This window comes from Leiobunum rupestre, chromosome 3 (genome assembly GCF_980474605.1).
Source record: "Leiobunum rupestre chromosome 3, qqLeiRupe1.1.hap1, whole genome shotgun sequence".
NCBI classification, from domain to species: Eukaryota; Metazoa; Arthropoda; class Arachnida; order Opiliones; family Sclerosomatidae; genus Leiobunum; species Leiobunum rupestre.
Genome location: NC_143386.1, coordinates 42,307,867 through 42,323,303, shown reverse-complemented (window position 1 = coordinate 42,323,303; position 15,437 = coordinate 42,307,867). Strand labels below are relative to the sequence as shown.

The 15,437-nt window shown below is 33.5% G+C and overlaps 1 protein-coding gene across 12 annotated transcripts in view; it reads right to left on the bottom strand.

Moving 5' to 3' along the window:
* dlg1 (MAGUK family member discs large 1) overlaps nt 1-15,437 on the bottom strand; it is a 298,752-nt gene that overhangs the window by 131,715 nt on the left and 151,600 nt on the right. For 3 of the 12 annotated variants that reach the window (XM_090168252.1, XM_090168250.1, XM_090168255.1), the window contains exon 1: nt 10,653-11,268. The exons of 3 other annotated variants lie outside the window; for them this stretch is intronic. In XM_090168252.1, the coding sequence (XP_090024378.1) occupies nt 10,653-11,060 (408 nt within the window). In that variant the 5' untranslated portion in view covers nt 11,061-11,268. Of the gene's footprint in view, nt 1-10,652; nt 11,282-15,437 lie in introns of those variants that run through there. 6 more of the 12 variants (XM_090168253.1, XM_090168251.1, XM_090168254.1 and 3 more) reach the window with 5 other exon arrangements.

Below are 15,437 nucleotides of genomic sequence, written 5' to 3'. Positions count from 1 at the left end.
ATTTGGAAATTATGAATAAACATTTATCATTTAAATTGGGGTCCTCCTGGCCTCTCAACCCCTAAGAATGACTTATTTCGAGGGCCTCATTATTGACCCTTCTCCGGAATGCCCTGATTTTTAAATCTAGTTTTATCAAAATAGGCAGAAATGTTTACCAAAGACAAAAAATTATTTTTTGCCTACGACTTCTAACTATTTTACTGTACATCTACCAGGTTCGTATAAAATTTCCGGGATTAAATTCCCTGACATTTCCAGGTTTTCCCTGACTAAATTGTCAAATTTTCCCTGACCATTTTTGTAGTAAAAATTAATGGTTTGAGGTAAAAATCTGGAAAAATATTTTCTTTCAAACATTTCTTCGCCTGACTTTTCCCTGAACATTTGGAAACCTTATAAGACTCCCTGACTTTTCCCTGACCTTTTGGGAACATATTCAAATTCCCTGACTTTTCCCTGACCTTTTGGAAACATTTTCAAATTCCCTGTCTTTTCCCTGACCTTTTGGAAACATTTTCAAATTCCCTGATTTTTCCCTGACCTTTTGGAAACATTTTCAAATTCCCTGACCTTTTGGAAACATTTTCAAATTCCCTGTCTTTTCCCTGACCTTTTGGAAACATTTTCAAATTCCCTGTCTTTTCCCTGACCTTTTGGAAACATTTTCAAATTCCCTGACTTATCCCTGACCTTTTGGAAACATTTTCAAATTCCCTGACTTTTCCCTGACCTTTTGGAAACATTTTCAAATTCCCTGACTTTTCCCTGACATTTTGGAAACATTTTCAAATTCCCTGTCTTTTCCCTGACCTTTTGGAAACATTTTCAAATTCCCTGTCTTTTCCCTGACCTTTTGGAAACATTTTCAAATTCCCTCACTTTTCCCTGACCTTTTGGAAACATTTTCAAATTCCCTGACTTTTCCCTGACCTTTTGGAAACATTTTCAAATTCCCTCACTTTTCCCTGACCTTTTGGAAACATTTTCAAATTCCCTGACTTTTCCCTGACCTTTTGGAAACATTTTCAAATTCCCTGTCTTTTCCCTGACCTTTTGGAAACATTTTCAAATTCCCTGTCTTTTCCCTGACCTTTTGGAAACATTTTCAAATTCCCTGTCTTTTCCCTGACCTTTTGGAAACATTTTCAAATCCCCCGACTTTTCCAAGTTTGCTAGGTCGTGTACGAACTCTGATCTAAATATTTCCCTTAAATTTTTTATCGCTAAAATATATTAAATTATTTGGCCTTAATTCGATTACCAAGCGTATTCAAGTATAGAATTCCGTAGAAAAGAGAAGGATTATTTCCAAGACGAAGGAAATTAAAAGAGATCGCCGATAAATTAAATTTCAATAATCGAGGCTTTAAGGGGGTTTAAAGAACAAGAACGGAGCAGCGTTTTCCAACAAATGAAAGAGAAAAGTTCGTGGGGGAAAAACAGCATCCGAAACAGATGTTACTACGCTCTTCACAAGCTTCTGACGTTCAAGAGCAAATTCCATGACGCAATTTCGAGATAGATGATGGTGGTACGTCTACGGGACAGTGCCAACTGGAACTAATCCAGAACACGTAACAAGTGTCACGGATCTCGAGCGCGCCCGAAAAGAAAAAAAGTTCCCTTCTTTCAAAGACAATTCAAGGCGGGATTAGCGATTTTAGAACGATTAAAATACTTGAGAGCTAAGACAAAACCTTCTTGGCAGATGCGAGGAGAATTCCAAAGTTTTTTTTATTTTTTTTGGGGGATGTTTCAACATAAGACTCGGTTCAATTAATTATCGTAATTAATGGATGGGACAATAGTGTGGAATAACTCGGTTAAATGCAGCGCTTCAAGAATGTTTGAACGCACGCCGTTGGGTGGTTGTAAGTGGCAACACACGTTAAATATTTCGTGTTTGGGTGCATACACGTTTTTGTAAGGGGTTAAATACTTAAAGGGCTACAGCGTCATTGGTATAATTCGATACGAGTGATACGTAGCTCCTCCCTCTTTCGTACCACGTGATAACAGATCCCACCAATTATAATTTTGCATTTTTCCAGCTTTTCTCACTGACATTTCCCTGATTTCTACAGACCTGTGCAAATTAACCCAATTAAAACTAATTACATTACTAAAAATCATATATATATTAAATTACTAATAATCATATATATATATATTAAATTACTAATAATCATATATATATATATTAAATTACTAATAATCATATATATATATATATATATAATTACTAATAATCATATATATATATATATAATTACTAATAATCATATATATATATTAAATTACTAATAATCATATATATATATTAAATTACTAATAATCATATATATATATTAAATTACTAATAATCATATATATATATTAAATTACTAATAATCATATATATATATTAAATTACTAATAATCATATATATATATTAAATTACTAATAATCATATATATATATTAAATTACTAATAATCATATATATATATTAAATTACTAATAATCATATATATATATTAAATTACTAATAATCATATATATATATTAAATTACTAATAATCATATATATATATTAAATTACTAATAATCATATATATATTAAATTACTAATAATCATATATATATATTAAATTACTAATAATCATATATATATTACTATTAATAATCTTATATATTATACTATTAATAATCATATATATTATACTATTAATAATCATATATATTATACTATTAATAATCATATATATTATACTATTAATAATCATATATATTATACTATTAATAATCATATATATTATACTATTAATAATCCTATATATTATACTATTAATAATCCTATATATTATACTATTAATAACCATATAATTATTAATATATATATTATAATGCATAAAAGAAGTAATGAAATATTAATATTTTTAATAAAGAAAAACGTATTTACGTAAATTTGTACTCTTTAGGGTGAGCTTTATTTCTGAACCACGGGCTAATAATAATTAGTCCATGTCTGAACCCTCATAAATTTCTGAATTTTACAAAAAAAAATAGAAATCTCCCTGACTTTTCGGTCGACTAGCTCGGGGAAACAGGGTTGTTGATTTTTTAAATTTTATGCCTGTTTTTTCTTGACAAATTCATTAAAAATTGCAGCGGTAATGTACACCAAAATTTAAAATAATATTCAATAAATTTAATTGAGTTTGTTCTTAATTATCATTGCTAGATAACAAACACTCGTACATTCTCATAAATAAATACCAGGGTGACCACAGGGACCTCTCCAATTTTTATGTAAATATAGGAAATTATAGGAACGTTCAGGTGAATTTATGGGAAATTATAGGAACGTTCAGGTGAATTTATGGGAAATTATAGGAACGTTCAGGTGAATTTATGGGAAATTATAGGAACGTTCAGGTGAATTTATGGGAAATTATAGGAACGTTCAGGTGAATTTATGGGAAATTATAGGAACGTTCAGGTGAATTTATGGGAAATTATAGGAACGTTCAGGTGAATTTATGGGGAATTATAGGAACGTTCAGGTGAATTTATGGGAAATTATAGGAATAATTTTAATAAAGATAAAACAAATGCTTTCAAAGGAACTTTGGTTGAATATAAATATTTCATTTAAGATGAAAACATCACAGACTTCGTGACTAGATAAATTATTGAAGTAATATTACATTTTCATTTCAAAACACCAGCTAGCCGGAAAATTAGTGCTTTAGTAAAAGGCTGGCTGTTTTGAGCGCTTTCTATCGAACTTTAAAACTATATTGAAAGCAAAGCGAGAAATACGAAAAATATATCGAAACACAGGTACATTGTCAAATGATAGGAAGTTATAGGAAGACAATCGAAATATGTGGTCACCCTGAAATACGTTACTATTCCGCACGAGCATAGTGAAATTTAAACGGTTCTGTTTTCTGGCGACGCCTACTGAACATTTTGTAACGTAATCTGCAGTCAGAAATGCCACTACAAAGGTGTTTTTAAATTATCGATCCTTTAGATTGAATAAAACTAATAGATTAAAATATAAATAACAGGGTTGCCACAAAAATGTAAGTTTAAAATTCCCCGACTTTCGTGACCACTTTTATAAATTTTCCCCGATTTTTTTACTACTTCAGCTTTTACTATAGTACAGGTGCCTGACTCTCCAGGTTATAATTTAAATTCCCTTACTTTGTAGGCCTACTTTCAAATTCCCGGAATTTTCCACGACCGGTGGCAACCCTGAATAAATATTTTGTAATTTTTGAAAGAATTAGGAAAGTTTTTCTTCGGCGGTAATTAATAATAATCAGCTAGGCTAATATACCCAAGGCACAACCTTAGGCCCAAGTCATCGAGCGACTTTTAAAGCCATTAATTCCGGAAGGATCGTTTAATAATAATCAGCTAAGCTAATGCCCAAGGAAAAACACATTCCTTAGCCAACTAGTGACGTGTGACGCCAATTACCGGTGGCCGGGTGGACGAACTCGGGGTAAAACTTAAGGAAGAAGGAGTGGTTCACCCAGTGCCACAAGCTGGGATCGCACCAGGCTCGTCTAGCTGCGAGGTGAAAATGCTAACCACTCCACCAGTGGCACTTGAAACATGAATTACATTTCTGAAAACTTTATTACGGAATTTCTATTAGGATAATTTGCGACTGAAACTTTATCTTTCACAAAAATGTCGTCGAAATTTGATCAAACCTAGGGACAATGACCAAATAAAATTATGTAGATTAAGGACCAATATTGTTCTGGCTCACCTGTCAATAAATTGAGCAATACATTATAAAATGTTCATAGTAATTGAAAAGTGGGGATATAATTTTATAAAATTCTTTGTAATGGTCCAACGAGGGGCAGGTCACTTCCTTGATTAACGACGCACCCCTCAAAAGATTAAATCCGATTTAACCGTGATTATTTTGATTAAATTCAATTTAATCACGATTAAGTTGATTAAATAAAGTTTAATCATGATTAGAATGTTTAAATCTGATTTAATCATGATTAAATGATTAAATCTGATTAAAATGATTAAATCTGTTTAAAATGATTAAATCCTGATCAAAAAAATTATATCGTGATTAGTATGATTAAATCGTACTTCAGTTTTAATTTTAATGATAAATTCTCTATTCGACTGATATTATATTGATTAAATCGTGATTAAAATGATTATATCATGATTAAAATTATTAAATCGTGATTAAAATGATTATATCATGATTAAAATGATTAAATCGTGATTAAAATTATTAAATCGTGATTAAAATGATTAGATCGTGATTAGAATGATTAGATCGTGATTAGAATGATTAAATCTCGTTTAAATGATTAAATCCTGATTAAAAAGATTAGATAATGATTATAATTATTAAATCTCGTTTAAATCGTGATTAGATTTTCTAATCGTGATTAGATTTTCTAATCTTGATTAGATTTTCTAATCTTGATTAGATTTTCTAATCTTGATTAGATTTTCTAATCTTGATTAGATTTTCTAATCTTGATTAGATTTTCTAATCTTGATTAGATTTTCTAATCTTGATTAGAATTTTAATCTTGATTACCCTGATTTAATCACAATTACCCTGATTTAATCACAATTACCCTGATTTAATCACAATTACCCTGATTTAATCAATTTACTATGATTAAGACGCACCCAAAATGGAAGTGACCTGCCCCTCGGGTCCCCCAAACAATTTGAACTTGGGTTGGTTGAGCCCCTTATTTAAATAACGATAAAAATTAAGTGATTTTTTAATTAAAATTATTGATTTTAATCACCCATCAATGTATTTATCAAATTTATTACGTCAATTCGAAGAAAACTAAATTGAATTTAACTTTTATTAAGTTAAGTAATTAAATATAATTAAGATTTGTTTAAATTTGAATTTACATTACCGCTGATCTCAAACTATTAATCAATTTGTTAAGAAAAGAAGGCAAAAAACCTTAAAAAATTCTATTGAAATAAATAAAAAATTCTATTGAAATAAATAAAAAATTCTATTGAAATAAATAAAAAATTCTATTGAAATAAATAAAAAATTCTATTGAAATAAATAAAAAATTCTATTGAAATAAATAAAAAATTCTATTGAAATAAATAAAAAATTCTATTGAAATAAATAAAAAATTCTATTGAAATAAATAAAAAATTCTATTGAAATAAATAAAAAATTCTATTGAAATAAATAAAAAATTCTATTGAAATAAATAAAAAGTTGATTCAAATTAATAAAAAATTGATTCAAATTAATAAAAAATTGATTCAAATTAATAAAAAATTGATTCAAATTAATAAAAAATTGATTCAAATTAATAAAAAATTGATTCAAATTAATAAAAAATTGATTCAAATTAATAAAAAATTGATTCAAATTAATAAAAAATTGATTCAAATTAATAAAAAATTGATTCAAATTAATAAAATATAGATTTAAAAAATAAATTAAAATGATCAAACGTTTCTGATTCCATGCTAGAAAAACAAAAGTTTGGCAAAAATTAGAATTTAATTATTAACAGGAAATTAAAAACATTTCTGAGGAAAATTCTTGATGCTCTCTTTTTTCCTTTAATCATAATATAATCCACGTAGTCAATGATTTTTTGTTTCTCGTTGTAAATAATTCGCGCTCATTAGCTAAAATGTGAACGGCATTATTTATAAGACATCAAATATTAAAACAATTTCCGGATGAAATTTCGGACCGTAAATAATTAAATAGTTTCTTTTACTCCACTACGGCATTATTACTCGCAATGAATAACAACCAAAATTAAATTAAAATTGTGTAGTTTACAAAACAAATTCCAAAACAACATTATAAGCCCAAAACCAAAACTTCATAAATATACCAAAATTTTTAATTTCCTTTAGAAAAGTATCCCTTAGCGTGACCTTTGACACCCCGTATACGGTTTAAGTAGAGGCTTAAAAGCATAATACAACTATTAATTTTATATTTTTATTATTTATCGAAAAGGCCTACGGTCCTAGAACCCGATGCGTTTCTAGAATATCCTATATCGTGTAGTCAAAGTTACGTTACGGTATTGGCAAAAGCTGTGAAAGGTAAAACCTACGCCGTATACTTAATGTTACCAATGTCTTGATGGCGGTATAGCGAGTATATAAAGTAACAAAGACGTCCTGGTTTTCCACCGTATTTACGCGGTTGCGTCACAGTGCAGTAGGAGAATCTAAAATAAGGTTTTCCTTCTAACCGCCTCCGGCTTGTATATACAAGACCATCATCTCGCGCCATCTAGTCAAAAACAAAACGGCGAAACAGATCGTTACAAAGAGAAAACCGAGGCGCAAAAGACAAGAAGCTCCGCCTAAAAATAGTCCAGGCGGTAACAAAGTAATTCCACCCTTCCGATAGGCAGGAGGACTGGGGCTCGCGAAACCTTGGAAGGTTTAATAGGAGACCCTGCCCGGGGCTCGCGCTTTTTATTCGAGAAGTGGGTCGCCATAGAAACGGAGTACTGGAGTGTAAACACTTCTCGCGAATTGAGAGAAAATAATGGAGTTGATGCGAATGTTATCTCGAGTGGCATTTTATCCTCATCACGAGAGTAGGTTGGGAGGAGTCGAATCAAATTGCAATTTGGAGAGAGTTTCGCCGTCCAGATTCACACAGCGAATAACGAGGATTGTTTACTCGACAATGCTCCTGACGCCGTCAAAACGGGTCACCTGGTTCAGTGACCACTAGCAGACGGTGCTACGTTATCATGCACATTTGGCCCGAGGGGCACCACGAAGAGATCATAATTAACAAAAATTTATTCAGATTAGCCAGGGTTGGCTAGTTTAAACCATGGTTTAAATCATAGTTTTAACAAAGTAATTTTTTAATTAACTAAAAATAATTCCAAAATGTTTGCACATTTTCTTACCGAAATGATTACATTTCTAAAACACATTTACCAGGTGACCACATTTCCTATATTTTCAATACCTTCCTATAAATCCCTTAGGTTTTCTCATGTAGTATATTATTTAAACCCCTTAGTTGGAAGCTAATTGTACTTTAATTATACTAATTAGATATTTATTTTCATTAAAGTCCTATAAATTCCTTAGGTTTTCTCATGTAGTATATAACTCGAAAACATTCCGTCGTCGTGTACCCTTGTTCATCCTATAATTAACTTTATTTTATCTACTGTTTTTCGATAAGAATCCTTATTTTTGCTTATGGTTTTTCCTATATTTTCCTTTAATTCGCTTGAAAATTTCAATTTTTTTTCTATAAAGTTTTCGAGGCATTTTCCTGATCACCCTGCATTTATACAAAATCAAAAATTAAACTAAAACTCACGTGAGACTTGTAATAACACTCATATTAATTTTTAGTTGAATAGGTATGCACGGTTAATCAAAAGCAAAAAAATAGATTAAAAGTAAAATAAAGCAGTGTTTAAAAAAACCTGATTTAAATTAAAAAAAAAAACGGTTTTTTGGTTGTTCATAAAAAAAACCGGGTTTTTTCAACCCTGAGATTAACGGATAATATGTGGTCGCCACTACTATCGGCGATGCAAAGTCGAGGGTAATTGCCCAGATCTAGGGAAATTGTGACCCCTAAAAATCTATAAAGGAAAACGAGAAACCAAGTGAAGCTACTAATCTAAATAATCAGTTAATCACAATATTTAAAATAATTGATTTAATTTAGAGAAAATACGAATAGAGAGTAACCTGGCTAAGTAATCAACATACCTTTCTGAAGGACATTAATTTTTTTAACCTAGTGTTTTGGAAAAAAACTAGGAAAAATCTAAGTTAAAAAGGGAAGTTTTTACTACTATATCCTAGGTTTTCATCAGCACCCAATAATTTATTACGAAGCAGACACTAGTCTAGTGTAACTCTCCATGGCATTGCTAACGTTTCTCTGTTTTTGCCTGAAGACTTTCCTGTCGACCATCTAATTCCCCGATATTTCCATATTTTTATGATCCCTGTTCATGAAGTTAGTCTTACCGACAGAAAGGGGAAAATATTACACGAGGAAAGGTTAACGGTAATAGTTAGTGTAGTTATGGTTACTTATCAACATCGACTCCAACATACTAAAGTACCCAATAAACAGGGTTGGATAAAAGCCGGCTTTTTTGAAAAAATCCAGACCAGTGGTTTTAATTGGCTATACCTGTTTTTTTTCGGTTATAACCGGCTAAAATATAAACAGTACCTTTTACTTATGTAAGTAGAAATTGTCTGCAGTTATTGTTGTAAATAAGAAACAAATAAAGCGAAATAATTATATAAAATAACTGAATTCTTTTGATTTCCTCGGGAAATTCCCCCTGGTTTTTGTGTATGACAGAAGCGAGGCAGCGAACTTTGGAACTTTAAACCAACCGAAAAACTGGTAAAAGTAAACCGGTTTCTAAATCTGAAACAAAAAATAAACAAAATTTCTAAATAAAAACTATTAATTTACTAAAATATTCATATTGTAATTGTTTTTAAAAAAAGCCACAAAAATCTGGATTTTTTCAAGTGGCTATACCCAGATTTAACCAGGTGGCTATAACCGGTATGGCTGGTTCTATGCCAACCCGTATATAGACGCCAATAAAAGTAAAAAAAATAACAAAATTTTCAAAGACAAGAACCAAGAACTGACTTGTCTACTGATGCCTATGGATACGACTTAGCTTTGACCATTGCACACATGAATGTAGGGAACTGTTGGCTCGCGTGGCATGAAGGGCTTGCCACAACAAACGGTTCGTAAAACAGGGAACTATAAGGTTGCCTCGATCACGTGGTTTTTTATCAAAATATTACGGGTTTTGCGTTGCTAGATAAAATCTCGACGTCACCCAGATGAGGTCGTATTGAAAATCAACGGAGGCTCATCTGGGTGACGTCATCAATTTTCACTCGTACATAAATTTTTTCAAACATCTTCTTGATCGAGACCCCCTTGGCCAAAACCCTTCTACGCATTTTTTTTAACCCAGCCACCTGAATTAAAGGCATTAAAAGTCGCTTGAAGACTTGGGCCTAGTGTTCGTACGGGGGCAAAATTAAGTAGGGCAAGAAGAGTAACGCTATGACATCATTTTACTCCGATTCTGTGGTGGCGAATAGATTGAGTCGGAGTAAAAATGTGTTTCCAAAATGGCTGCCTGTGGCCTTATTAGCAGATAAATTCGGACGACAAAATCCGATTTACTCTCTTTACATCTCCTCTTCAGAAGGAGTAAAAAGAGTAGCCCTAATACTCCGGAACAAGCGAATAGTTTGTGGGGCGGAGTAATTCTCATCCCCGGAACAGGCGAATAAAACGTTTTAGGGTAAAAAGAGTACACTTTTATTAGTCCGAGAGCAGGCGAAAAGAAACCACCTTATGTAATTTTCGTATCTGTTGGCCGTTTCAAAATAACTAAATTAGTATCTGCCTCGCAAAAACCGCCGTAAATAGTAAAGTACCTTAAGCCAACGTTCTGGTCAGCTACATTTCGGTCGGGTATATATAGAGACAAATGACAAAAAGCAAAAGCGGAAGATTCGGGCCGCGTATTCCCACTGGGCGGACAGAGATTCCGCCGAGGACATACGGGAGATTCCCCAGGCAAGATATGTCGTGATATACGTACGCATTTGGGCATACAGCACGGACAGGAGACGCGGCTGGTCTTGGGAGGAGGTTCGACGGGAGTGGACACGCTGGCGCTCGAAGGTCTTCGAGTAGGCAAGCCGTTCTTCCCGACCAGGTGCGGCTGGGTTCGGTAGCTATCGATGGCGCGTTCCCCCTCGTAGTAGTTGTATCGGTCGAACGGGATGGAGCCGGTCTGGGGCTGCTCCAGGATGGCGTCCGGATCCTCCAGTTCGACGGGAGCGTCCGCGACGTTGCTTCCGGCCGCCCCGCCCACGTCGTCGTAGTCCGTGTAGCCGAACGTGGGCCCCCCGTGCTTCTTCTTGCGGCGCATGCGGTTGGGCATGCCGTACATGTAGTTGGAGAAGCGACGCCGCGAGTGCCGGACGATCGACACCCAGTCGATCATGTTGAGGGCCGAAACGAAGAAAATGGCGGCGAATGGTCAGACAGAGGCACGAGCGATGATTGCGGAGAGCGCGCGAGATAGGAGGGACCACGGAGCGATGACGGCCTCCGGGTGACCTCGGGTTACATGGCCCTGAAGGCCAACAGTCGCTTCTAAGGCCCGTCACACTAACTGCTTCCGGCGCGGCCGCTATCTCCCGATGCCATCGATACTTTCACGCCCTGCAAAATGGAACGATTTCTTCAACGAGTTCGGCCTTTGCGATCGCTTTGGTGTTATAGACGTTAATAATTAGACATGGATTATTTGTCTAAGAAAGACGATTATTGGTCTAAGAAAGACGATTATTGGTCTAAGAAAGAAGATTTATTTTCTAAGAAAGACGATTATTTTTCTAAGAGAGACGATTCATTTTCTAAGAAAGATGATTCATTTTCTAAGAAAGACGATTCATTTTCTAAGAAAGACGATTATAGCAATTCTCGTGAATATATTGGGATTTCAGCGTGTTACTATATATTTAGCAATTTCCTCGAAATTATTAAAATTTACAATAGCCGTAGGTAACTTATGAAAGGTGTAATTTTTTAGCGCTATTCGAACTGGATTCTGCACTCTTTGTTTGGTTAATATTGAGCTAATTTGGAACCCCCCCCCCCCCGAGGCACGGTTCCGAAGTGGTGTTTAACAGATGGTAGATTAAATGGTATATAATGGTAAATAGCGTTATGGTGTAAAATGAGAAAAGTGGTAAATAACGTTATGGTGTAAAATGAGAAAAGTGGTAAATAACGTTATGGTGTAAAATGAGAAAAGTGGTAAATAACGTTATGGTGTAAAATGAGAAAAGTGGTAAATAACGTTATGGTGTAAAATGAGAAAAGTGGTAAATAACGTTATGGTGTAAAATGAGAAAAGTGGTAAATAACGTTATGGTGTAAAATGAGAAAAGTGGTAAATAACGTTATGGTGTAAAATGAGAAAAGTGGTAAATAACGTTATGGTGTAAAATGAGAAAAGTGGTAAATAACGTTATGGTGTAAAATGAGAAAAGTGGTAAATAACGTTATGGTGTAAAATGAGAAAAGTGGTAAATAACGTTATGGTGTAAAATGAGAAAAGTGGTAAATAATATATTTCCATGAATTATTTACAGTAATTTAACTTCGTAGCTTTGGCTATGGCCGCCATTTTGTGCGGGGTTTTTCTCTATGCGAAATAGTATGGATGACGTCGTGTGACGTGAGACAAATCACTGAATTTAAAACATTAACCTACATTTAAGGAGCTTAAGCCTTTAAGATTTAGCCGGCTTGTAGAGTAATGAAAATTAAGTTTAAGATATTCAAAGGTTGATGTATTCCTTTTCTAGATTTCAAATAGTCTTCTATAATATAAACCAATATATACCATAATTTACCAGTGCTATGCACAATATTCGAAAAAAGTGGTATTTTCGAAACACTGCCCCAGACCACTTTACATTTCACGGGGGTAAACAGATGTATTTCGATTGATGGATAATTTATCTCCAAAAACACAGGTAGGGTTCGTACAAAATTTCCGGAATTAAATTCCCTGACATTTCCAGGTTTTCCCTGGTCATTTTTGTAGCATAAATGAATGGTTTGAGGAATAATATTGAAAAATATTTTAAAATTCCCTGATTTATCCCTGACCTTTTCGAATCATTTTCAAATTCTATGATCTTTTGAAATAATTTTCAAATTCACCGATTTATCCCTGACCTTTTAGAATTATTTTCAAATTCCCTGACCTTTTGTAATCATTTTCGAATTCCTTGACTTTTCCCTGACCTTTTGTAATCATTTTCGAATTCCTTGACTTTTCCCTGACCTTTTGTAATCATTTTCAAATTCCTTGACCTATTAAAATCATTTTCAAAATCCTTGGCTTCTCCCTGACCTTTTGGAATCATTTTCAAATTCCCTGATCTTTTGGAATCATTTTCAAATTCCCTGACTTTTCCCTGACCTTTTGGAATCATTTTCAAATTCCTTGACTTTTCCCTGACGTTTTGGAAACATTTTCAAATTCCCTGACTTTTCCAGGTCGTGTACGAACTCTGACAGTAGACCAATGATTATTTGAATAACTTCAAACATTTCATAGCATTTTTACCACACCTACGCCACTCTCCTCACTTCAACAAATATAATTGTAAGGACACTTATACTAAATATATTCTGTTAAGCTTGTTAATTAGTTCCTTCGAGGCAAAATATATTATTATATTTTGCATCCCGAATGTCGACCTTTTCCTAGCGAGGAGAATAAGACAAACCCCTTTTAAATAACTCAATAATATATTTTTCAATCCTTTTGTGCCGTGTTACATTCACGAATACAGTCTTATTTCAAGACAGACCATAATTAGAGGCCTTAGTTTCTTAGAGGAGCCACTAATGTAAGATTCCCTTTGAATTTCTACGGGGCTTTGTCTAACTTCTCTATTATTTAAAAGCCGTAAGCTTCTTTACAAATTCAACGAGTCATTGGATAACTTGTTTACTAATTAAAAATTTATAAAAATAGCTCTAGGATTAAACCAGCCTGACTTTCATTTCGAAGAATCTCTTTCATGAAAAAACGGTTCTAACACGCCAAGATAAACTTAACCCCTTCAAAGGGAATATGCTATTTCTGTCGCCCCCATCTCCTAAATGGTTCCAATATTGATCGCTATTGACATTATTGGAGCGATTTTGTGGTTAATCAATGAGTGTAGTTTAAACCAAGTGGTTATCCAAAAAAAAACGTTTCCAAAAACATTAATTTTATTTTTATCAAAAAAATATTTTTTTTTAAACCAACCCAGAAAATAAAAACCATATTTTCCAAAGGAAAAATTGTGCTTAGTTAAATCTACTTTTAGTACTTACAGATGTAGTAGTACTGGTTAAAGGGGTTTTCCTCGAGATCTTCGGGTACCCCTTTCCTTAAAAACTCGTAGGGGTTAACGGTAATAGTGAGTCTACGGGGCCGTTGTCTCCACTACCCTCCTACGCATTGTAACCCTACCACCTGAATTAATGGCTTTTAAAGTCTCTAGATGACTTAGGTGCCTTGGTATTAGCCTAGCTGACTATTATTAGTATTATATTTTTATAACAATGGTTTTAATTTGTTTAAACAGGGTTTCCACAAAATTTTATGATTAAAATTCCCTGATCATTTTAAGAGATTTTCCCAGACTTTTTAAAGCCAAAATTTTTATTTTATATTTTACTTTTATCAGAAATTAATAAATTTTAATGGACTTATATTTCAGTAAAAAGGTTATTGCATGGTTGAAAAAATTTGCCAATCTTTCAAGAAAATAAATGATAATCCAAAAATTTGTCATAGATCTAGAGTAAAACTACCTTTAAAAAGTGTCAAGTGAAAATCTAATTCCACGACTTTTTAGGCCCATTTTTAAAATCCGATTTTTCTTGGATTTCCCTACTTTCCCTGACGTGTGGAACCCCATTTAACGTAACTAGCGCCAGTGACCATAATTCCCCGTTAAACCTGGTGACATAAATGGGAAACTAAATGATATCATTCATACCAAATTAATTCGCACTCTTTTCATAAAGCGAAGCTAACTTGAACGGCCTATAGACCAAAGAGAGGAAATTATAATTTATGAACAGAAAATGTAAATGTGTCACAATTTATATAAGAAGGAAATTCAAATTAACTTGTGCACCGCGAGCCCGACTGACTACAACGGATTAGCTTCATCAAAACTCCCTGTACCGCGTCTTAAAGGGGAACGGCCAAGCTTTTCCAAATATGGCCTTATTTCCGTATCAAAAGATTAACAAGACGTTCAATATACTAACACGTACCTTTTTTTTGTCTTGGAAAAAAAGCTTTTGACCCAAAAATTTGAAACGAAAAATAACGCCAGGTGTTTGGATTTGAATTTTCGCCGCCATCTTAGGGGCTGCCGCCAGCGCCACTAACCCCGTATAAGCGATTTGTGAACTATCCTAACTTTTAAAATCGCCCAATTTAGGCTCAGGTCTCTTAGAACTGGAACGCGCCGCGCGTGCAAAACAAATTTGTCGCGTCTTCAGCAGCGCGCACTTTTACGTGGTTTTTCCGTCTCACCGACTTCTCACCAGGGGTCGTGGCGGACGCGCGCTTTTCGATTTCCCAAAATTTCTTTATTTTATTAAAAATTAACCCCTCAATATTTTTTGATGCGGTTTTCGCCATAAATTTTAGTTTTTAATATGCTATAGGGATATCTAACTGGTTAAAGCTTGACTGTTACCCTTTAACATAAATAATAATAGGAGAGATTGCAACGTAACCTGATATAAAAGTTCAAGGCGTCGTCATAGCCATACGAGTCACCGTCCA